The sequence below is a fragment of the Budorcas taxicolor genome, chromosome 1 (assembly GCF_023091745.1).
Source record: "Budorcas taxicolor isolate Tak-1 chromosome 1, Takin1.1, whole genome shotgun sequence".
Lineage (NCBI taxonomy): Eukaryota > Metazoa > Chordata > Mammalia > Artiodactyla > Bovidae > Budorcas > Budorcas taxicolor.
The window spans coordinates 29,153,420-29,179,496 of record NC_068910.1 but is presented as its reverse complement, the minus strand read 5'-3'; the positions used below and the strand labels follow the sequence as shown (position 1 = coordinate 29,179,496).

At 37.7% G+C, this 26,077-nt stretch overlaps 1 protein-coding gene across 1 annotated transcript in view; it reads left to right on the top strand.

Moving 5' to 3' along the window:
- MDFIC2 (MyoD family inhibitor domain containing 2) overlaps positions 1-26,077 on the top strand; it is a 109,387-nt gene that overhangs the window by 59,770 nt on the left and 23,540 nt on the right. The window contains exon 2 of the mRNA XM_052658622.1: positions 8,018-8,056. Within this exon, the coding sequence (XP_052514582.1) occupies positions 8,018-8,056 (39 nt within the window). The remainder of the gene's footprint in view (positions 1-8,017; positions 8,057-26,077) is intronic.

The window sequence follows — 26,077 nt, the reverse complement described above, 5'->3', positions numbered from 1 at the left end:
AATTACATAACTCAGGGAGCTTTATTTTGCATTTGAAAAAAATACATATATCTAAAGGAGTCTGTGACTCCATATCCTGAATTCTTTGTGGAAAACAGAGCTCCTTATTTTTCCCTATGATCTCTTTTATTTATTTATTTTTTTTTTACTCACTTCCTAGTTAAGGTGGGTATCAATATTAAGTAAGCAGTACAGAATTAAAACTGCTTTGGATTTAAATTATTAACAAATTCATTTTAAAAGAGTTTTGACCATATGCTACTTCTTAACCATATTTAAAGTCCAGTTTTTAATTTTCTAAGGGTAGCATACTTTTTTTTTCCAACTCTATGGCATTGAAAAGTTTACTTATAGTATTCTAGCATTTTGTTAAAGTTTTAAATTGTTTCCTCTTGGGCAATGAGAGAAGGAAATGTTATGCAAGAATAAGTTTTTATCACACAGAAGTCATTTGGTCTTTTTCTGCTAATTCTCATCATTTTTTAAAAACAAAATAATTTTAGAAAAAAAAAACTCTTTAAAAAATGCAGACAATGCCAAGAGAAATGCATTTCAAGTACCCTAAATAGTTAATGTATTTTCTAAATGAATGATTTAAAATAGCTATTAAAGGAGAGGAAATGAGCTTAGGTTTCTAGTAATGACTTCTCCTCTTCAAAATGAAATCTGTAAATCCCTGATTGCAATTCCAAATCCCCAAAGGACCAGCAGTTCTGGGACCAGGGCTCACTGGCTTTATGTCTAATAGCACCAGATAAGTAGTATGATTTTTATATATGTAATTTGGGAGAATATTCAGAATTTATAGTCCTGGAGACAATTTATGAATGAATTTCCTTTTTAAAGTACATTATTCTAAAAATCAACTTTTCCAACCCGATTGTAAGCAGAGCACACAGGAATGTGGGAGGCATGGATATATACACAGAGAGACATATATCTATATATATATATATTTATATATGCATGCACACACATGCACGAAATATAAGTACCATTTTATTCATAAGAGGATAATGACTCGGCCTGTGATTGTTAATAAAAATGCATTTCTAACCATCAAATTTGAGTCTATTATTCTAAGTTAATTGCATTTGCCCTAAAGAGACTTACAGCTGGCTGTCAGCCTGTTTGTGTCAGTTTCATTTTATTCATCAGTCAATCTTGTCTCCTCTTGTTTTTATATTCCATATATTGATCAAACAGATTTGTTAGCATCCCTCCACAGCTTTCACATCATCAAAAAATTAAAGAATATCCTTGATTTTATCATCAAATACATTTGATGACTTCATTCATTTGTGGGCTATCTTCACTGCTATTTCAGCAGCAAATAGATACCCTGTGGACAGGCCCATAAGACTGCCATTAAATATAACAGATGTAACTCACTCAAAGAGGCACTGAGAAAAAGTCAAACAGGAGAAAGTTTACACAGTAGTGGTCTGCGGCACCTCCGCTTTTCAGTTGGAATAGAGACACACATCACCGTTAACATTAGTTCTTTACTGGAGTGTGCTATGCAGTAAAAAGCATCTTGTTAAAATTCATCCTCAGAGTAGAACGTACTATGAGGTGGTGAAGTGGATTAAAGAAATAAATGGGCACCATGTTCCCAATGGAGCCAAGGAAAACCAGTGGGTGAAACAAAAGAGCAGGGAGGTTAGGGTAGAAACGTAGTTAAGGTGAAAATCTGTGAAGAATTAGAATTTTACTTATGTGAGTCAAGTTGCTTAGAGGGGAGATAAAAGGCATCACAGGGTGAGAAGATAATTAGCTGATCAGAAGCAAAGCAGTTTAAAAGGTGACCCTTACCTCCTCTGTTACTCAGTCTAAGAAACTATAGACAATTATTACAGTATTTTCTCCAGGGATGTGTGATACAGTTTCTCCACATATCCTCTAAGACACAAAGCTCTCTCAGCATTGTCATTGCGTTGCCTGAGTTCAGTGCTTTTTATGGAAATTCCTTACATCACGCCAGCCTTGTCTTTCAACCTTGCTTTAGATCAGTGATTCTCAAATGGGGTGATTTCACGCCCCCCAGGGGACATCAGGAATAAATACCTGCAGATGCTGGGGGAAGGTGTTGCTAACATCTGGTGAGTAGAGGCCAGTGATGCTGCTATACAACCTGCAATGCACAAGACAGTACCCACCACAAAGAGCTATCCAGCCCCAGAGGACAATAGAGCCAAAGTTAAGAAACCCGGCTTCAGATGGCTGACTGAAATCCAGTTAAAGCTACAAAACAAAAACTACATCACAGTTCAGCAGCCGTGCAGTGAGGAGGATTTAGCAACTCTGAGAAGCAGAGAGCAGTCCAGCTATTGCACACAGAATTTCACACGCACCTATTAAATAATACAATTCATTACCCAGACCCCAGGAACAGTGGAGCAAAATACAACCCCGATGTTAAGAAGAACAAAGAAAAATGAAAATCATTGCTTGATAGAAGATATTTCAAAGACTTCCAAGACAAACCAACTGAAAAATCCCCAATAAAAAGACTCAGCAAGAAAATTGTGTCACAGCCCCTAATCCTCAACAGACCTTGACAAGATGTTCATGAGCCAAAGACTCATGTCTGCAGAAGACAAAAGACATAGGAGACAATATAGTCTAGAGAAGGATTATCGTTAAGAGGCAGGAGAAAGATAAAATGGATGCCTCCACCTTACAGTTAGAACTCCTAAAGAGAATAAACAGAAATGGACTCAAAACCATGTTACAGTAACTGTTAAGTCTTTCTGCTCTTGGGAAATTAATATTTAGGTTAGACTCGGGGCAATATTTTTAAAACGTTTTTTTGATGAGTGCTTTTACCCCACCTGACTAGACACCCCTGCCTGGCACAGATGGCCAAGACATTTGCTTTTTTAAATACTCCATATTTCCACAGCCACCCACCAGACAAAAATTAGATTACCAATGCTTGTGTAAACTTTCCAAGCTCTGACACAATAAGATTCCAGGAAATGTACATGCACGGCTAAAAGAAGCATTATACATAATGCACTGTAATTCCAACAGACAAGTTGCTATCTTCGATAGATATACACATTTTCCATGCCAAACACATGAACGTCAATACATTTTTCTCAAGTTAAAATGGAAACCATTTAACAGATATAATGGGCACAATGAATTTCATTTTGCATTACTAATGCAGCAGAGGAGGAGGGAAGCTTTGGCAAGGATTGCAGTAAGACCAAGAAAAACAGGAAACAACTTAGAAGCTAACGTGGCTATACAAGCTATTGCCCCAAAATGTAGTCATGGAACCCAAGGGCAACTGAGACTTCATAGTCTCGAAACTCTAAGTTCATGTAAACAAATTTTCGACTTATGGGAAAGAAAGTAAAAAATGGACAAAAGAGCGGTTGCATTTTTGGAAAAAGGTCAAGAGAATGTCACCATGTTTGTTTGTTTGTTAACCACCATTCCTGAAGAGATGTTATCACTACCAACTGAATTTAGGGGAGATAAATTGGAGGTGAAGGAATTAAATGATGTGTCATGTGAAAGGGAGTTAGAAAAGTAATCCAGGAGCCTAAATCCCTAGCTTCTGCTTTTACCACTGGACATATGTATCATCTAATCTGATGAACATTAGATTCCTGTTCATCATTGTTAAAAAAATAAGACAACAAAAACAGCATTTATTTCATTGGCCCTTACCTTTAAGTCTTTTTGGCACCTAAAATAGTTTATTTCAGTCACTGCACACCAAAGAATTTTTTTGGTGCTGTCTACTAGATTTAAATAGTAAATTCTGAAGCTTTAGACAAATGCTATTATTTGGACAAATGCTATTTAGACAAAGCCATTTAAAATAAAGGTTTTGAGCACAGGGTTACTGCAGTCAGGCAGCCCTCACTTTCAACCTCATGTCGCCAACACAGTTTAATGGGTAAGCTGAGCGAATTTGAGAAAATTCTGTTACCAGAGTTTCAGTTTCTCTATCTGTAAAATGGGTGTATAATAGACCTTATATTAATATTTTTTGGGGGGTGTCAGACAATGAAAGTCACTCAGTTGTGTCCAATTCTTTGTGACTCCAAATTCTCTAGGCCAGAATACTGGGGTGGTTAACCTTTCCCTTCTCTAGGGGATCTTCCCAACCCAGGTATCAAACCCAGGTCTTCCACATTGCAGGTGGATTCTTTACCAGCTGAGCCACAAGGGAAGTCCAAGAATACTGGAGTGGATAGCCTATCCCTTCTCCAGTGGATCTTTCCAACCCAGGAATCAAACCAGGGTCCCCTGCATTGCAGGTGGGTTCTTTACCAACCGAGCTATCAGGAAAGCCTTTTTTTAGGGGGGACAGGGAAGGGGATTACATGGGATCATGTGTGTAAAACAGGTTCATTAACTGCAGTAATGTCTAGCAGTGGGCTTCCTTGGTGGCTCAGTGATAAAGAAACTGCCTACGGTAATGGACAGGGAAGCCTGGCCTGCTGCAGGCCATGGGATCACAGAGTCAGACATGACTGAGCGACTGAACTGAACCAATGCAGGAGATGCAGGTTCGATCCATGGGCTGGGAAGATATCCTGAAGAAAGAAATGGCGGGCTACTCCAGTATTCTTGCCTGGGAAATCCCATGGACAGATGAGCTTGGTGAGCTACAGTCCATGGGGTTGCAAAAGAGTCAGACACAATTTAGAGACTAAACAACAACAACAAACTCTAGCAGCAGAAGCGACCCTTTCCAGGGGTCAAGTCTATGCCTCCACAGCTTCCAGGTTCTGTGAACTAGGATACAATCTTAGTTCAATCCCCTCTAAAATGAGGAAAATGACAGAACTATCTAAAGTAATAATATATACAATTATATAATAACGCCAATAATATCTAGGATTGCTACAAGGATGAAATGAGATAAAAATAGTGGACTTACCACTTTCTAACTTAAAGCACATTGCCTTTTATCCACAGTCATGTTTCCATCATATTTACAAAGAGGATTTAACATCTTTAGTATTAGGCTCCAAAATAATTGATGAAAGCGTCTCAAAATGTAAATGGAAAGAAACCAATTGGAGAAAAAACATAAGACATTCTTCATTATATTTATCATGAGTTCCATCAAGGACTTGCATTTCTTTGATTTTCTTTTTCTCTTAGAAAATAAAAAGCACATTTCAACTCTGTGAAGCTTTAAAAGATATATGACAATATTTAAAAAGATTTGACCTAGCAATTCTTTAGAAAAGCTCCTACTTCCAGAAATTGATGACTTTTTTGGCTAATGTGCAGATGTGGTACTTCATGTAAGGACAGAAGCCAGTACCACCACAGTCAGTCCCGTGGCCGAAAACGATGTGCCAGCAAATTGGTTACGAGGTGTAAAAAACGGTGGACACAAAAAGTGAAGAATATCTTTGACTGTGAAAGGTCAAGATGACTTAGTAAGCTATTAACTTGGCTCATTTTTCAAATGATGAATCAACTTTTATGAGAAATATTCAGTGTTTTCAAACTGCTTATCAAGATCCTAATTCTGTCATCATAAAGACCTATATAACTCAAAATTTTAGAATACCACTTAATATGTTAATTGTTAAATTACAGTGATGTGAACTGGAATATGAAGATAAGTCAAACTTTCAACTTGTTTCTCTCTTCTGATGCAGAATAAACTTTTCCAAATAAGGGGCTTCTAAGGTGCACAATGTTTAGCCAGATAAAAAATAAAACAGATTGGTATGATAGTCAGCAATAGAAAGAGAAACAAATTAAGTACTTATAATTAAAGCCTGAGGAATGAAAGAATTCACACTTTCTCAGAGCTATTATTTCAGACAGTCTGGTGTCAGAATTAAAAGCCAACCAGTGCATCTGTTTATATTGCCAAGGATTTTCACAGTAAGAAGGGCTAGGAAACACATATTTTTTAATTAGGGTCCAAATCCCAAAGAACACCAAAAAAATAGTATGTCAAAAATAAATGTTCTTGTGATTTGTATTGTCCAATGTCCAAACAAAGACAAAAAATTATGTTTCTTACTTCTCCTTCACAAACACAAGTGAAAGAAAAAAAAAGTAATTCTGTTGCTTTGGCCACAGACTCCTTTTTTTTTGTTGTTATTCTGCTTGCTTCTGGCTTAGCTACTGCTTTTCTTTCCCAGGATGAAATAATATAGGAAAAGCTGATTAAGGAAGGTTTCATTCACAGGAAGGTTCACCAAGATGGCTCAGTTACCAATCCTTAAAAGCTGAATTACAGTGACACCCTAAAATGACCATTTTACACTTTAAAGTACATCTCCTATCTGAAAACTGTGAGTTAACTCTTTGCTTATCTTGAGCTCTGAATTAAAGGAAAGTCCTCTTTAAAATACACACTGATGGACTGAGCCCCATAGTACTCAAATCTTCCATTAGCTTAGTTTTACTTCTCGCCAGCAAAATTTCAGGTTATTTCCTGCAATTTCAAAGATCACTCTTTGGTCAGTAGAAAAAAATATATTAAAAAGTAGTATTCTAGATACAAAAGTGAACAGACTTCTTTCCCTCATCTATTTATTCAACAGATATTAATTGATCATCTATTATTTGTCATATGCTGGGTTCATTGTTGGGAAAGTCATCAGTGCATATAATCAAAACACAGGGTGTTAGAATTTCTAATAGGAGAAGTATAGAGTTTTGAGAAGCGTGTACCAGCAGAAGTAGACTAGGATAGATTTGAGAGATGATTGGCCCTCATATCTTTTATTTGACAGAGGAGGAAGCCTAAGATCTAGAAAGCCTGAACTTCATAACCACAGAGCTCTTCAGTGGAAAAAAAAAAAAAAATATATATATATATATATATATATCACGGAACTAGAATCAACGTCTCCAAGTTCAAATCTCAAATTCCCTACAGAGCAATATACTTCTCTCCAGAACATAATTTCTCCCCAAACAATAATGCCAAACCATGAATGTCAAAGCAGTTGACTAAAAGGTAAAAATGTGCTTTGAGACCTAAGAGTCAACATTCTTCCTAACTGTATGACATTCCAGATGGTGGACAGGGAGGGGGCTCAGAGGTCAGACCCAATTGGATCCTAATCTTAAATCGACCACATCTAACCAGCCAGTGACCTTCACCAAAGCACCTAATCTGAAAATCATCTTGATTTTTAAAAAATCTTCTCCATCAGGATCTGTCATGAAAGAGTTGAATTGAGTAGAAACTCAATACACATACATTTTTGTCTCCTCTTTTCACTCAAGTAAATTGAATAAAACTGATGAAAGACCAGGTCACCAAAAACCGCATCTCAGTTTATTTCTTATCAGACATTTCAGCACAAAATCCAGCCTCCAATTTCCACTCTGTGAATGTTTTAGGAGTTAGAAAGCAGAGACTAAACAACTGAATTTAGAGAATTTCATCAGCATACATCCTGTAAAAAAGAGATGGGAAGGAAACAGAATCAGATAAATATTTAAAGTTATTTAAACCTCCTACATAATGTTGCGAGCCTCTTTCCGTTATGGAAACCCAAGTAGCATAGGTAAAGGGAACTTATAGGTTCTCATATCTAGGATCTCCAAAAGAAGATGAGTTTCAGGAGTAAGTGAAACTTACTCAAATGACACTCAAATTCCAGGCACTCAAATGACAAGTCAATGCCCTGCTTTGATGGTAATTTGGCTCCCTGTTTTAGATTTATTCTCAGCTATTAATACAAGGCAAGAAAGACAAATTTATCGGTTATCTTCAACCTCACAAAAGAGGAGAGACCTCTCACTTTCAGGCAACAAACTGACTGGTACTACCTGATTCTTAGAGCCATCCCACAAAACACCACCATGGCTGGGTTTTACAGCATGTGGGTTACCATGTCTCTGCACGGAAGAGGGATGGACAAGACCATTCCACTCAAACTATGTGGAACAGGTCTTCTTTTTGAAAGTGGGGTTCTCTTCCCTGAAAAAAAGGTAAACGGATCCTGGAAAGACAAAAAAATTGGATATTCATGCAAATAATTATCTTTAATTTCCTTTCTTTTAGGATTATCCAGTTCAATTCAAAGTCCTCTGGAAGACCCTGGTAGGTTCATCTGATTTCTTTGTAATAGCTTCCTATACTAGATAATGGGCACTTTGGGTGTAATGTGTTAAGGGAAGGACTCCATCTTTGTCAGTGTCCACTGTACAGTGGCCAAAGCACTGGCATACTCATCATCACACATCTGCATTATTCAAAGTATACCACAATCATTTTCTTCCTTGAAGGTGCTTATAAGCCTATCTCTACATACATGTTACATAACAAAAGTTGAAAAATCATGTTCTCATTTATACATGACACTGATTCAGCATCTTCCTATTTAAGACCCTGTGTTTAGCTTTAAGGGATGAAAAAAAGCTCAGTCTCTGTCCTTGAAGGATTGAGCAACTTCTCTAAGAAATCACTTTAAGCTAGAATTAGCCAAGAGGACCCCATGTACAACTAACATTTGAGCTGGGTTTGGGGGGTAAGTAGAAGTTTCACTGTTAGGCATGTACAAAGAGGCCAAGACAGAAAATGTGAAATGTGATTTCTCGTTTAGTTAAAAGATGACACAGATAAATGGGGAATAAATAGTAAGGGAGCTTTTAAACATTCAGCAATGAAAGTCTGCCTAATATGTCATGGTGCTCCTGTAGGAGGCTATACTGGGCCACAGTCCTCTAGGAAGACGTTGGGCTAAAGGAACAAGACATATTAATGAGGGAGGAAAAAGCCAGCGTCACGTTAACAAATGCAGTATGGCCCATTTACTTTAAGTAAGCATCAGACATGTATATGTTCATCAATTTAGATGAAAAATCTAGAAAAGAGTTATCCCCAACTGAATATAGGAACCACCTCCATAAAGAGTAGTAAGAAAGAAGCGAGGAGCAGGGGTGAAGAGAGAATTTTGCTTTTCTTTTACACTTCCATATTGCATGAGCTCTTTTTTCCCACAATAAAATTGTCACGATGTGTTGCTTGCTTAAAGTATAAATATTGTTTATATAAAAGGGAGTTTTGATTAAAATAAGGGTCAAAAAAAAAGAAACACTGGCAGGATAAGAAGTGTGGAGTTGTAAGAATTACAGTTCTTGTTATTTTTGGTTGTCATTAGGGCAGGTAGCTAAAAACCTGAGCTATACATTAGGAAGAATAACATTTGGTAGATGGGAATATCATTAAGCCAATCAACAGATAGGCAGGTAGAACTCTTTGGAGGTCATGACATAGATAAACACATATATTTTGTATATGTATATATAAATTAAACAAATATATATACTTTATACTTGAAATATACACATATTTATATACTTGAAATATATAATTTATATACTTTGAATATATATATATTTCAAAGGACCTTACTTTCTCGGCCAGAGATTGAACTTGTGTTCCCTGCATTGGAAGTGTGAAGTCTTAACTACCAAACCACCAGTGAAATCCCACAAATATATTTTATATAGCAGACTCTTCCAAATATATATAATGAATATATTAAAATGAATAATAAGTTAGGGAGAGAGAAGACAGACTAGTTCTTTTCTGAATATAGTGATTTTAAGATATGCAAGAAATGCCTTTTGGGATGCTTGCTTGGGAAATGTCTTAAAGACAACATATCTGGATATGGAGGGCACAACAAGCTGAGTCTAATTTCAGTTTAGATGTGGCGGTAATCTACATGAAGAAGAGAGGTGGAGTAATAAATGATATCAAAGGTCATCAGGAAATAAATGAGGTCAGCAAGGGAAAGAGTGAATAGAGCCTAAGGCAAGGCTTTGAGAAAGATCATCCATTAAGAGAACAATGTACTGGCTCATTCATTCACCTTTTTTTTGAAGGATCCTGAGCCTAACACTGTAAGTTTCAAGTACAGAATACAGTGGTGGAAAAAATGGCTTAGTGACTGCCCACAGGCAGCTTCTATCCACTGCAATGCAAACATCCACTAACATTAACTGAGCACTTAATGGCTTGGCAATGGCACTGAAGTATCATATCAATCTTTAGAGCAGTGTTGTCTTATCTCCACTCTATGGATGAAGAAATGAGGCTTGGTGAGGTGGCCAATTTGTTCTAAGTCATGCAACTATGAAGTGGCAGGGACTTGATTTGATGACCAAGTTTGTCTGCTTCCACAACCCATACACCTGTGCACAACTGTGAAGTGGCCAGCCAAGGGGTCGTAGAAGAAATATCAGAATGGGGGAAAACAACAACAACAACAGCATTCTCTGCTAAAAAAGACAGGGTCAGAGTCATGGACCTGACTAGCCATGTTATCAAGGAGGGAAGAAACTGATGAAAGATCATTGATTTGATTATTAGAAAGTCATCTATTCATTCATTTTTTCACTCAACCAATATGCATTAAGCAGCTTGCATGTACTACCACAAGGGCTTTGAAATATCAGCTTTACTTGGTGGGGATAGAAGCCAATTGTGAAGGATCAAGAAATGAGTAGATAGTAAAGTCACTTGTGCTAAGGACCCCTCTGAGTAATTGGGTGATGGAAAAATTACCTTAAGAAAGCTTTTCAGGCTATAGCACACCTAAGTCAGCCTGCAGAGGCAGGACAGAGTCAGTAGAGAGAGTGAAAACACAGGGAAAGGGGATCATGGTGAATAAAGATACATCCTGTGGACAGCGAAAGATAAGGAGATGCAAACTCCTGATACAAAAGGTCGTGTTGAAGAGGAGAAGGACCCATTTTCCTCTCCTAGGGGAAAAAAAGGAAATATAAAGGAAAGGGTAAATGTTGCTGCAAAATGCAATCGCAGGACACTGTACCAACAAGATTTTATTTGCACATGTTTGGACAGCGGTTCTCAACCCTGGCTACGTACTAGAATCATCTTGGCAGTTGTTACAAACTGTGATGCTTTAGACTGAACTCCAGACCAATTAAATCAGAAAAAAATGTGAGGTTTCTTCAGGCTGAGGATATCCAAGGCTGTAAAGAGGACTCGGCAAGGTGTGACTAGGTGGGGAGAGGGGGGAGGCATTACTTGAGCAAAATCTGAAAAGCTAGGAACCAAAAAAGAAATTAATTTGCCAAAATAAAGTAAAGAAGAACTGGTGTGGGGGGGCGGGGGGCGGTGTGAAACAGCAACCCTGCTATGCGTGTAGATCACAAAGGATCCCTATAAATTTTCAAATTACTGCAAAGCAGATACATGTGCATCCCATTACATACAACCATAATCTGCACTAAGCACAGGTCATATCAGTACTACTCTCTCTTGTATTTCCAATTTCTATCAGAGTCCCTAGCATACAGTAGATACTCAATAAACATTAGGTAAATGAATGACTTAATAAACAAATGTGTAACTCAGATGGCAGCACAACCCTCTCTTCAAGTGCCTAGAGTCCTTGAGAAAAGCAAAATTGTCTCATACTCAATCCCAACTCACCTACTGCAAATACCTTCCATGTCTCAGATCTACATGGGGTCTAACAGATTTTTACCAAAGTTTAAAGAAAACAAAGGGGAGAAAGCCTTTATCAGCAAAACTTACAAGCAATTTAAAATTTGCTATTTGTTGTTGCTCAGTCGCTCACTTGTGTCTGACTCTTTGCAACCCCATGGACTGCAGCACATCAGGCTTCCCTGTCCTTCACCATCTCCTAGAGCTTGTTCAAACTCATGTCCATCGAGTAAATGATGCCATCCAACCATCTCATCCTCTGTTGTCCCCTTCTCCTCCTGCCTTCAATCTTTCCCAGCATCAGGGTCTTTTCTAATGAGCTGATTCTTTGCATCAGGTGGCCAAAGTATTGCAGCTTCAGCTTGCTGAAGATCAGTCCCTCCAATGAGTGTTCAGGTCTGATTTCCTTTAGGATTGACTGGCTTGATCTCCTTGCAGTCCAAGGGCCTCTCAAGAGTTTTCTCCACCACCACAGTTCAAAAGCATCAATTCTTCAGCATTCAGCCTTCTTTATGGTCCAACTCTCATATCCATACATGACCACTGGAAAAAGCTCTGACTATACAAACAGCCCATATCGTTGTCACTTGGTCATTCTCACTGGCCGTTGTTCCATGGTGAGTCCTTGCCTCCTGCCACCTTGCTGCACTTTTATTTCCTTCAGGCTTCACCAGTACCATCCAAATCATAAATTTCACCTGTTCTTATTTAGAACCGTTTAATCCCACACCATGGCTTTGGGGGGAACTCACTTTTAGTATCCAAACTTTCCTGGATTTTTTTTTTCACCAAACCAAATGGTAAATATTAACCCTATCCTTTTTAGAGCCCCAAAGTTTTATGGCCAATTATGATTTTAAATGGCCATTTCCTCCTTCTTTTCACATAAGAGGATGAATCATCTGGAGAAGACAAATGGAAAATCTCCAACCCAGTAATGAATGAGGCCCAATGAGAGAATAAATGTTTGTTATTGGAAGTCCATAAAATATGTATATAATTACTGTTGAGAATAATCCTTACCATCCTTACTGGCTAGTCTCAAAATCAATGTCTTTGTCTGTGAATGTCATCACTGAACCCAGTCACATGAGCAGTGATGTGAATACAGCGGGCACTCAACACACCAATCATGAGGATAAAGGGTGAAGATGAGATACTCTCTGAGATTTTATACCTTATAATAATAGTGGTAATAATAGCTACTTTCTATGTCCAAAGCCGTTTAAAAGCATTAACATTTCACATGGCCACATATCCTCAGAAAGCAGATCAATATTTATTCTTCCAAGTGTCTCGAGTACACAATTGGGGCACCTCGAGGTGAAAGCATCACCCTGCCAGTGTCAGCCTCAGAACTTGGAAATTACATCCCCAGTTCATTATGTCAGAATAATAAAGTGACCCTGGCCGGTTGAATGTGTTCATTAATGGCTGAGGAAGGAGAGGGGCAGCAGGAGCAGACAATAAAGCTTGGGGAACTCAGTGCTGACTAGCCAGCAAGGAAACACTATTATTTAGTATTGCATCAGTTCCAGAAGAGAAATGTACGCAAACACACGTACATCAGAGCAGGCCTGTTCAGTCCTTTTCAATGAGAATTTATTTTTTTTTTAACTCCTAGTCCAAGTAATTTTATTACCAATGATTGGATGGGGTGAGGGATAGTAGGAAGAACTTCCTTCTGAGATCTCTCTCTCTCTGTGTATCTCTGTCCCCTTGCTGTGTGTTTTGCTGATTAAGCAAATCAACCTTAAATAGCAACTAACTAGAAAAGAACTCCACAAGGTTTCCTTAAGCAGCATCAAAATGACCGTGGCCCGTTCTCAGAGCCTATGAAGAGGTAATCAACCAGCACGACTAACAAGTCACTCAGCCCAGACTTTCAGAATTTGGCTCTTTTGTTCTGTCAGTTTGAAGAGTGCCCTGCGACTGATGCAATTTAGAAGGGAGCTCTTTCAGAGCTTTCACTCAGGAAGGCGCTGGGAGCTCTGGGGGTAGAGCTTAGCTCAGGAAAAGGGAAGGAATAGAGTCCGCATTGACAGCTTGATCCCAGAGAGAGGCGGCAGGGCCGCTTGTCTGGCGGGTCCTCTGGGTGTGGATGAGGCAGGGGCAGGGAGGAGCCTTCATCTTAAGTGAACGTGTGACTCCAATATTAAAAGAACAATTACCTTCCTGTGCACTGCTTGCTGTTTGCTACTGCTGTTTCCTTCAATAAAACCTCTTTTCACTTGCCAATGGGGGCCTGTCAGGCAATAATATTTTTCAGGCATGATACACATACTAAAACGCCCTTGTGAGTTTTTAATACATTTACAGTTGATAACAATACGGCTGTTTTTTCAGGAAAGGTTAAAAAAAAAAAAAAAGGATTTATTAAAATTGCAGAGCAATAGCAAGACAGGATGGACCAGTGTGGGTATGCTTCATGCTGCTGGTCCCTCCTAAGGGTCAAGCCAGCCATCTGCAAGCAGGGGAAAGTAGCAAAGTGTGACCAGGATGTGGCCTTTTTATTCAAATTGAAGTTCACCTTTTTAATAAAGACCTTTTTGTGTTCAGATCCTCTTCTCCCATCTGGGAGGAGGAGGATAACACAAGTTAGTTGAGAGGTGTGCACAGCATCCTTATATTTGAATATATATTTGGCTCATGGATTTATCATGGAGCACTGTCTTTATAACTTAAGCAGGATGAAGGGATGGGATGAATTGTTCCCAAGGAGAAACCTCTACTTAAAAGAGATTTCCACCAAAAGACTAAAATCCTTGACTCATAAATTACAGGTTGCTGTGATCACAGCTCAAGTTTGTTTCGTTAAATGAAACTGGACATTCAGTTCAATTCAGTAGCTCAGTCGTGTCCAACTCTTTGAGACGCCATGAATCGCAGCATGCCAGGCATCCTTGTCCATCACCAACTCCCGGAGTTCACTCAAACTTACATCCTTCGAGTCGGTGATGCCATCCAGCCATCTCATCCTCTGTCATCCCCTTTTCCTCCTGCCCCCAACCCCTCCCAGCATCAGAGTCTTTTCCAATGAGTCAACTCTTCACATGAGGTGGCCAAAGTACTGGAGTTTCAGCTTCAGCATCATTCCCTCCAAAGAAATCCCAGGGCTGATCTCCTTCAGAAGGGACTGGTTGGATCTCCTTGGAGTCCTTCATTAAGGTGCAATAAGTAATATAAATAGATAACATCTATCAGTCAATTTCAAGATAGATTTCTATTGTTATTTTCAAACATCCATTTGGCTAGAGTTTTTTAAAAATGTGTGCATGTATACATGTACTCATGTATGAGTCATCAATTATGTGCATAATGCTAATAAGCTTGTAGAGACTTTGAAAATCAAACAATAGTTCTAGTAGTCAAAAACAAACATTTTGGTGCTAGCCCACAAATAAATACATATTTTCATGAAGGGACATACTGGTGAAAAGAATTTCTCTTAAGGGTGAAATAGAGCTTCTACATAATCCTAAAGAATAAAGGCACCTGTACTGACTATTGTTAAAATAATACATGGTATTGGTTGTTCAACATGTATTACAGTATTTACCAATGGGAGACCATATACAGTTAAGTGGATAGCTACCATGTGTGACAGCATGGATTCAAATCCTGGCCACAATACTGTTAATTCTATGACCTTAAGTAAAATGTCTCCAACTCTCTGAGCCTCAATTTCTTAACCATTATAGTGTGATGACTTCTGCTGCTGCTGCTGCTAAGGCATTTCAGTCGTGTCCGTCTCTGTGCGACCCATAGTCGGCAGCCCACCAGGCTCCCCCGTCCCTGGGATTCTCCAGGCAAGAACACTGGAGTGGGTTGCCATTTTCTTCTCCAATGCATGAAAGTGAAAAGTGAAAGTGAAGTCGCTCAGTTGTGTCTGACTCTTCGAGATGACTTCTACTGTTATACAATTATATAATACTACAATTATAGTATCTACTAAGTACATTTCATATAGGGGAAAATCAGAAAATAAATATATTATATTTGGTACCAATCCTGGAACTCAATAAATAGTAAGTATTTTGATCATTATTACTCAATAATAATTACTTAAACATAGTTATTGATTAACTTACATATGAGTTGTATTCCAAATCAACATATTATTAACCAGATTGATTAACAGTACCTGCTGTAAAGTGCTTTTGCCTGGAAAATCCCATGGATGGAGGAGGCTGGTAGGCTGCAGTCCATGGAGTCGCTAAGAGTTGGACACGACTGAGCGACTTCCCTTTCACTTTTCACTTTCATGCATTGGAGAAGAAAATGGCAACCCACTCCAGTGTTCTTGCCTGGAGAATCCCAGGGACGGGGGAGCCTGGTAGGCTGCTGTCTATGGGGTCGCACAGAGTCGGACACGACTGAAGCAACTTAGCAGCAGCAGCATCTGTAAATACTCCCCAAGTTTCTATGGCCTAATTTAATAAATGATTTCTCTTGGCCACACAAAGTTCCATGCAGGTAAATATCTGAGTTGCCTTCCACCACATGGTGACTCAGGGATCCAAGTTTTTTTCATCCTGTGGCTCTGCCATCCCTATGTGGACCCTCAGAGTTTTCTACTGCATTCTCTGCTTAAATCTGTCCAAGAAGTGAAAAAACAAACTGTGAAGAATCACAGGGCATATTTTAGGGGACAAACTAGAAGTGAGGCACTTCTTCTGCCCACATCCCTTTTGCACAGAACCATGTACCTAATACAAGGAGGCCAGAAAATGTGTGTCCAGAAAGAAGTAGATTTGGCTCAGCAGACATCCAGTCAGTCTCTGTCAGCAACATAAATCTGTATAAGCTAAAATCAGTATTATTGAGAGTATTTTCTTTAGCCATATTTGAAGCACTAGGGATACCAATTTATGCAATAAGGAGCTTTCAGAATAAACAATGTCCCTATTAAATGCACTGGTGATGTTGACCGCTAAATTCTTTTATACACTCACCCAATTTCCTTGGCTGTCTCTGAATTTTTTATTTTTTCTATCTGCTTCTACCCTCCTTACTCATCTTTGCTGGTTCTCCTTTAAACATGCGTACCAGAATGCTTGTAATTGAACTTTTTCTTCATAGACAGTTTTACACTTTTTTCTTTTTTAACAAAAGACAATGGGCATTCTTCCTATGCTTCCTCAGATTCAGCTCTTGAGATCTTCTCTGGGAAGACCTCCTCCATGATGGAGACAGAGCTGGGTACCACTCACCAGTATCCCCATAACCTAGGTCAGATCATTTGTTGCATGGAATTACCAGGGTCTCCTGAGTGGGGTCTGCTCTTTGACTGGAAGCAATTTGAAAACTGACTTACATCTTTTATCTGAGTTTCTCCTCACCGAGTATAGTATTGTAGCTGTCACAGAGCAGACACTCAACCCCATTTAAATGAAGGAATTAAAGAACTTCAAGGTATAATTCAGCCTATACATCTCAGTCAATAAAGAAAACCAAAATACGAATAAAACTTCGATCCTATCAAAAGAAGTCATGTAAAAAAATTAATGAGAGGAATAGACATTTACCTCTATAAACGTATACAAAGCATTTTTTTTCCCAATTTTCAACATTTAACACCATATTTTTTAAAAAGTAAGCAATTTGAGTATTGCACCTGGTTCCAGTAAATTGACTTTGGAAATATTTTTCTTTCCTATGTGTATTCATATACTGTAACTTGAAGGCAGAGAAAAGACAACTCCAAACAAGCCTACCAGAGAGCCTACTCCCAAAACTTTTGCACTATCTTAAACAAACAAAAAAAAAAAAAACACCATCTCTGAATCTCTAGAAGTGAAACTTTTTTTTTGGCAGCCTAATATCAGTTATAAAACAGGCAATATCTTCTGAGATATTAAAAAAAAATGCCAAAGATGAGTGACTTTTTGAATTAAATTCTAATTAGAAGATTTTTATCAAGATTTTTTTCATTCATTTACTGTGAAAATAAAATAACATTTTCTTCAGTATATTTGCATTATTTTCCATTTGAGATAAGCATTTATCTCTGAAAAAGTAACAAAACTCTTTATAACAAAACTACTAAAACTTAAGGGTAGTAAAGACTACTGTTAGTACCTTATTCACTTCCAAATATATAAATACAAAATATTTCACATGAAATCCAAATAATTGCAGTGACCTATTCAAACAGATATCATTATAGTTTCTCCTTTGCATTGCTATATTATGAAAATTAATTATATGTACTATGAATATCATTATCAGCCTATTTAGTCTACTATATCATAGGCAGGGCACCATAACAATTAAAAGCTCATCTTCTTTTTTGGACCCAGACTTCCTGAGTATAAATCCCAGCTTCGCCATTCACTCTTTGCAATTACAGTTCATGACTTATATTACCTATCTGTGCCTCAGCCTCCTCATATGTAAAATGTAGATAGCAATAGAGCTTAGCCTACAGAGCTGTGGTGAGGACAAAGCTCACTTTCCTTCCAGTTCATCCTCCATACTGGCATTTCTAAGACAAATACATGATCTTGTTTTATTTCTGCTTAAAATATTTATTTTAGGTGCTTAAACAGGAGTTAAGGGAACTTGGATATAGTCTGTATGTTCAGGGGTAAGGGGTTGGGAATCTATATTATATGTCTGTGTATGGTGCATTTCTCCAAAGAAAGGGTCCATATGTTTCCTTGGGATCCATTCCTCTTAAATCAATAACCACTACCCAATGGCCTAAGTATAAAATCCATAGGTAAACATAAAAAGTCCACCATAACTCCCCTAATCCTTCTTCTCACTTTTGCTTATTCCTCCCCCATGTTCTTACTATGCTCTGCTAAATACTAGTTTTCACACTTTTGTGTTTTACAGATTTTTTCTTCTTCCTTGAATATCAATGGCCACCTGGCAACTAAATACTAATTTTTTGAGATTCAGTGAAAACATCATCTCTTGTAGATACCTATCTACGTTACACCAAGCATTATTAAAAATCCCTGAATTTGCATTCGCAGAACTGTGCGCATGCCCTATTATCCATTTGTCATATGCTACTGAAGTCATCTGAATGCCTGACACTCCATTGAAAGGTAAACTTAGAAGGCAGGCACCAGGTCTTATTCATCCTTGTGTATCTACCAACAATGAGTGTACTGTTAAATACTATATAAATAACCCATAAATGTTTCTCAAAAGAATGAGTGAATTACTGACTGTTGTTTTGCTTCAGATTCATCTGTTAGGTAGATACTACATGAAATTTTCTGAAGGATCTTTTTTTTTAAATCAATGTTGGTTAATCTACATGAATACCATATTTATGAATTCAGGCATAAGATGCTATATTTCACACTCTTTCTAAAGTGTTTTAAGTCATGTACGTACCATGATAGTTGGTGATGGAACAAAACTTCGATAGCATGATTTTATGTCCTAGGAGGTCAACACTCTTTCTATTACTAACATGATTCTAAATGGGACACCTTGAAGCTTTTTCAACAAAACCACCACCACACATTGATATCTTGAACTGAGCACAGCAGTGCTGCAGTAAAAACCAGAGAAACAGAGAGAACTGATGCAGAAGCAAATGACATATGTTTAAAAGCCGTACAATGTCTAAAGTACTTTTCCTTTATATTAAGTATATTTTCATTCCACTGTTTCACCTTCATGGATTCAAAACACCAAACTTCTTTTGATCCAGAAGAGGAAGAGAGTCTTCTTACAAATGTATGAAGCTAGGAGTAGGCATGCTTCTGGCATCTTCCCTTTTTCAGAATACAGGATTTTGAAGCAAGAAGAGCATACACAGAACACACTGACTCTTGACACACCATTGCATTCTTCCACTAGAATAATAAAAATTTGCAAATGAACAAAAGAGTGGGAGGCAGATATCTGATTTACAATGTTTTTGAGCTAAAGAATACTATAAAAAAAAAAAAAGATCCATGTGAATAATAAAGCATTGTTAACCAAGTCGTGACATTTCTATTCTAGTGATGACTTGAACAGCAGAACTGCATACAGGCACCTTGTGCCATTTTCCAAGTGGGAGGAAGACATACAATTATAATTCTTACATTAATGAGACTTCACGAAAATCTGGGGAAAAGTTTATTCAAAAACATACTGACATATCAGTATTATAAATTACTTTCTCTTATTAACCTCCCCCCCTCAAAATTCTTTTGTTGGCTAGCTCATCATGGCACAAAAAGGTATTTCAGGAAAAGAGAGACCTACTTTGAAAATCTTTTTATTGCACTGAAAAATATCTACCATATATTTATTCTGTAGCTTGCTCAACATGTGAGATATATGAGAGAAATATGCTTTCAAAACAGTTTTATCCTCCACTGTCTTGAACACATGTACCAACTCTGTCATATCACTTATCGAAAATCCTCATAGAAACCTTGCATTTGGTCAAAACTAATGCATCTGTTTTAACACCCTTTGCGAAAGTCAAAGAGGATATAATATTATGTTTTCACTTAACATACATTTTTCTTCCATTTTCTTTCTTTGTTGGGTGGTTAAGAGGGGGGAAATACTGCAAAAATTACAGTGATGTTATCAACTGCAGCGTTTTAACAGAGAACAGAATTGGAAATGGCATGTTGCTGAGTGAACTTCTAAATGAATGGGGGGAAAAAAAACCCACAGATGGATGGATTTTCTCTTGGTGTTTACCTCCACTGAAGTCTCAGAGGGTAGACTCCCAAGTGTTGAAGGAAGCTCTCTAACTGACCCCATTACTGCCTTGGGCACTGGTGAAGGTGAAGGGGCAGTTGTAAAGTCAGCCTCTGAGTGAGCACTGTGGAAATTATAGGGTTGTGTTAAATGCATCCTCTGCAGGGTGCTTCCCTATCTTCAGAGGACACACTCATTAAGTGCTGCCAATGAGAAAACTAAGCATTTTTCTCTATAAAAGTGCTCCTTTTTGTGGAACATTTGGAGCCTATCCAAAGGGCTTCCAGCCTAGGTGAGAGAACATAATAAAGCAAAACACCTCCATCATTGAGGCATCAGCCTGAAGGAGTGAGTCGTTGCTGCATATCCACCAGGGTCACTCACCTACCATCATAACATGCTCCCGAGACCGAGCAAGAAGGCAGGGTGCCTGATCCAAGTAGAATATGACAGAAGGGACATTGAATCAGTATGCAAAAATGCTCACTTACAAACTTAGAAGAAAACATATTTATGCTATTTCTTGCAATTTACTAATCCCATTTCATCTACACTCAATTATTTTTTCCCTCTGCCTGTTAGTTATAAAGATACAATGAAGATTTGGTTTCTACATAAACCTGGTACTTTCTACAATATCTCCTATGATAAAGAATAAAGATACATGGGAGAAATATATAAAGACTAGAGATATTGCATTCTTATATTGTGTATATTCAATATAGAGAGTGTATCAGCTTAGTCAAACAAGAAAGAAAACAACAAGGATGAGGGAAGAATGTACACAAGTCAGATGGAGTAAAAGGTACCACAGAAAGAAGTACCATAAAAGGTCCAAGACTGGGTCTCAAAAAGTGATAAAAGTAAATTATCACTGAGGGAGAAAAAAATATCAAAAGAACCCAAAGAGGCCTCATGTTCATTTGCTCATTTTTATGTGAATTAAGTTGACTGCATGTAACTATGTTGACCTGGTTCTGTCCTAAGATGCTCTTAAAACTGGGTAGTATGTTGGGAAAAGAAATATTTCAGAGTTAAGTTCTGGTGATGAATCTAGGACAGGGCTCCAGGCTTTAAGCCTCTTTATGACAGTAGGAGAATTTAATAGATTTCTCATTTCCTAGGAGAGGAGACTTCTCATCTTTAGTAATTGAGTCACTGCAATTAGTTTCCTTGAAATCTAGAAAAGTAACTTTTTCTCGGAAAGGAAAAGAGAATCATTTCTAATTCTAACTCAAACATCTTCTTAAACATATGTGTGCCCAAAGTATTGGATGAAAGTCTTTATTATCAGTGCTCTGCACTTATCTCAGCTGATTTTAAGGAATCTGTGCAGAGATAGACAGTAACAAGAAAGAAAACTTCAGTTAGAACAAACTGGGTTTGAATCTTTGACAAGCTGCTTCACATCTCTGAATTTCAGTTGCCTTGTGACTCATAATAGGTACACACAAAGTTTGAGAACCACTCTTCTAGATAATATAAAATGAGATCTACATGGGCTCATGCCCACAAGATGTATAAATGAGGCAAAATTACCCTCTGGACTCAACAAGCTGATGACCTGTAAAGATACTCCTCTCAGAGTAACCTTAACAAGAGCAAATATACTTCCTTTAAAACATCAGCACTATCTTCTGATGACTTATGGAGCTCTCTCAGAGAAAGAAAAAAAAAAATCCTCTTTCCAGTCTGCCACGATTATTGAACTGGAATCAGTGGGTATATTTATACCTGTTTCAAACAAAGTATGGTTGGCTCATTACAAGTTTAAATATTCCATTAGCTAAGTGGTAAGGAAGCTCATGTAAACCAGGAGGCCCTATGGTTCCACCTTAAGTATTATTCCTTTAGAATTTCTGTTACTGTTTTCAACCTTTTGAGCTCTTGCAAATGTATCTGGCATTCAATTAAAGTGAGATTAATCCAAAGCAGATGCAGCAGTAGTAAAGAATTGCTTTGTTGAAAGCCTACCCATTTAACATACTAAATTGCAAGCACATAGACACAAACAAATCCATAAATATCAATCATTTAAAATTATTTAAAATACATAGTTTTATATAACTAATTTGACAAAAATACAAATGCCAATGTACTCTTAACAAAGAGCTAAAATGACTAGTTTTATCTTTATGGCACTATAAAAGCATTTCAGAAGCTGAGAACCTAGAATCTCAAAGAGTCTTCATCTTCAATGACTAAGAACAAATTTTACCCAAACTTTCAACTCTTCATGGCTGTAACTGTTCTTCTATTGAAGTTCTTGGATTTCCAAAGTAGTGGTTCTTTGTTTTATAAACCTTGGGGAAAATGTTTGGACCATATAAGCACCTGCTGCTGCTGCTGCTGCTGCTAAGTCGCTTCAGTCGTGTCCGACTCTGTGTGACCCCACAGATGGCAGCCCATCGGGCTCCCCCGTCCCTGGGATTCTCCAGGCAAGAACACTGGAGTGGGTTGCCATTTCCTTCTCCAATGCATGAAAGTGAAAAGTGAAAGTGAAGTCGCTCAGTTGTGTCCGACTCTTACCGACCCCATGAACTGCAGCCTACCAGGCTCCTCCATCCATGGGAGTTTCCAGGCAAGAGTACTGGAGTGGGATGCCATTGCCTTCTCTGATATAAGCACCTACAGGAATCTAAAGCATAAAGGGTGGATGTGATCATGGTTAATATTATTGTTATTTTCTAAGTGAGATAGAGAACTCACCTGAGAGACACAAAAGATTTCAGCCAGGCTCAGGGGTTCTTTTTGTATGACAACCTAATTGATAGAGGCTGTTAAAGAGAATTAGGAGATTAATCTACCCAGCTGATGGAATGAGGACTAACACTCATCATCTAATATTGCAATGCCCTATAAATATGAAAGACCTCCTTAATAATGATGGCCAGATAGAATCATATGCATCAGTCCCAGGGAGTGGGACAAGAGCCAAAGTGCCTTATCTTTCATCATACATTGTCTTTTCTGTCCCTTCATTTGAACCTTGGCCTCAGTGGGGATTTCTGACCAGCCATTAGTCATTAAGGGGAATTTCATTGGTACAAAATTCATGTTACAGATGGCAGAGAAGGGATACCTGTGGGCAATCTGTCTGTTGACATGTTTGCCTCCTATAAATAGACCATAAAGACCCCAACGGCACAACCATGACACATTCATCTTTTTGCTCCTGTATCTTTGATAAAGGCAAGGACAGCAGGCTTCAAGCCTCAGTTCAAAATCTTACTCCAATCTTTTCTAGCTTAGAAACATACCAATGAATAAAGCACAGCGCCCTTCCCCTCTAAACTGCATTTTTCTTGCTAGTTAAACTGTACTTTTAATAACCTCCTCATTGGGTTACTACAGGAATTAAAGGAAAATTCATTTAAAGCCCTAGCCAAAGCTTCTCACAGTGTAAAGCAAATGTTAGTTATCATTATAATCTTTATAATACTTTCATTATCATAGCAGGTGCTAAGTGAATGAATGGATGGATGAATTGGTGAGTGGAAGATGAAACTAACACCTATGGTTTATCCAACATCTGAAATTCTGTAATTGGATAAAGTTTCCAAAGAATTTCATATCTGAAAACTTACCTGAAAATATTTCACCATGCCTGGGCATTATTATATCTATTCTAGATGCAATATAATATAGAGGAAAGAGCACACAACTAGAAGCCAGGAAAACCAGAATTTAAATATTGCGTTGCTTATCATCAGTTAACAAACACCTCCCAACATTCTTTCAACCTTTACGCCAAGTGCTATGTAAGCTCAGGAACATCAAGGCATGGACAGCTTTCCTCACAGTGGGAAAGACGCACTCATAATGGAAGGACAGACAGAAAGGACCTATTTCACAAGTCAAGAAAGGCTTCAGAGAAGTTAAATGTCCATGAGGATGGGAAATGGAATTTGTTAATCCCCATAGTCCCTGTACCTAGCAGGTACAGGAGCAGATGACAGGTAGTTGTTAAATAAATAAAGTACCATTTCCTCTGGGTTTGAGGGATGAGGAGAAGTTGAGTAAGGTAGGGAAAGAAGAAGGTAACTTGAAGCAGAGAAAACGGTACTTGTAAAGGGCATTCACAAAGTTGGGAGACGTAAATGTCTGTGGGTGTGGAAGGTGCTTTTGGGAGGAAAGGAACTGCAGATTTAAAAGACAGTGGCTCTGAAAACACTGTGAATTGAAAGTGCTGTATAGTACAGCTGTATTACTTACAATGCTGATTGCTGCCCTGATTTTCTGAGTTCTTCAGCATCCCATATGGTTCTGAGATGGGTTCCTCATTCAAATATTCACTGGCTCCAGGGTCTTCTTCAAAATGCCTGAAATCTCTCTTCCTCCTTTCTTTATGAAAATATTTTAGAGGATCAGTGAAAGATAAAGATATAACAATACTTGACTTCATCATGCTTTCATTAAACAAAGGAAACAGTTATAACACTTTTCATGAAATAAAATTACCAATGTATGCATACTGACCACTCCAGACACTAATGTTTCCATTGACTACTTTGGATTCTAATCCACATCATCACATTAGGACATTCTAACATTCATTTTAAAGAAGCCCATTTTTAACTGGTCATTTTGAAAGGGAGTATTTTTTTCAATGAAGAAATCTATTTTTCTCAGCTTTTATAAAGGTATTTTGCATTAAAATGCTCATTTAAGAAAACTTGAAAGATTCAGAAAATTTGGAAAACTCATGCTCATTACAAGCATTTGGAAAATTCAGACACTTTTGTGAGTGGAGGGTTTATCTGAGAATCGTTCTTATATACAATTTCCAGGTAACTGCCATAATGAATAAAAATTAATAATGCAAAAGTTGCTTTATAATTATACCCAGATACCATCTTGTAAAGAGACCAAACACTTCTAAACACTTCCTGGTTTCTGGCTCTGTCACCTCCAATCAGAGTTAGTTTTGAATGATAATATTCATTTCAATGCTTTCACTGGAATTTAAAACTTGTAACCATTGATCATTTCTCAGGACAACTATCATTCTTTCCTTGCCTCAGCACCTGAAAACTTGTGTTCCTAACTTTGTTCTTGCTTTCTTAGGAAGTGAAAACATAACTTTTTTTTTCCAAAAAAAGTTTTGCTAGTTTTCTTTAGAGTAGTATATCTTCTTCTGATGAAGTATTATGAGAACACCTTAGTATACTTTTTCACACAGAAAAGACAAACTGATTGAGGATAAAATGGTCAAGACCTAATCTTCCCTCAAATTAAAAAAAGAAAAAAATGTTGCACCACTGTTTTCTGGCACTTGACTTTGGACAAGAATGATTTAGGGACAACCTAAGAACAATTCTTTCTTATATGATCTAATTTTGCTTGTCTGGGTGCTTGAAAAATATTTTTATTTTTATACATTAAAATACTTTGCAGAATTGTTGGTCTCTTTTTAGTAAATTTTAGACAGGTTTGCACTCATAAATTATTTCTGCTCAAGACATACATATCAAGATTATCTTTAAGCAAAGTCTGTATTTAAACTGTTTTGGTTTCTTCAGGAAACTATAGCTCTTAGGTAAGACTTATGTGCTCTGGCCTCTATATGTAGTACCATTTTTTATCATCAACTTTAATCCTCTGTCCTTTACTTTTAAACTATGGGAGAGTTGTTCATATTTACTCTCTATATGACTACTGATATTTGCTGTAGGGTCAGTTCTGTGTTTTACTGCTCCTAAGGCAGATTTTAACTCTGTCATAATTTTGACATCTTCAGAATTTCTTAATTCACTGTGTCCCTTTGGATCTATCCTGCAGGTTTTTCACCTCCATCTGTATCCTCCTTAAGATTTTCTTGCCTTTTCTTCACAGAGTTCTTCAGGTAATCTAATGAAAACCTCAAAAAATGCTTGAAAATCTTCTGTTTATTGTAACAAATCATACCTGGATTGGTTAGAGTGTCAAAGAACTACAGCTCTCCAATCAGATCAAAAAGCACACCTCTTC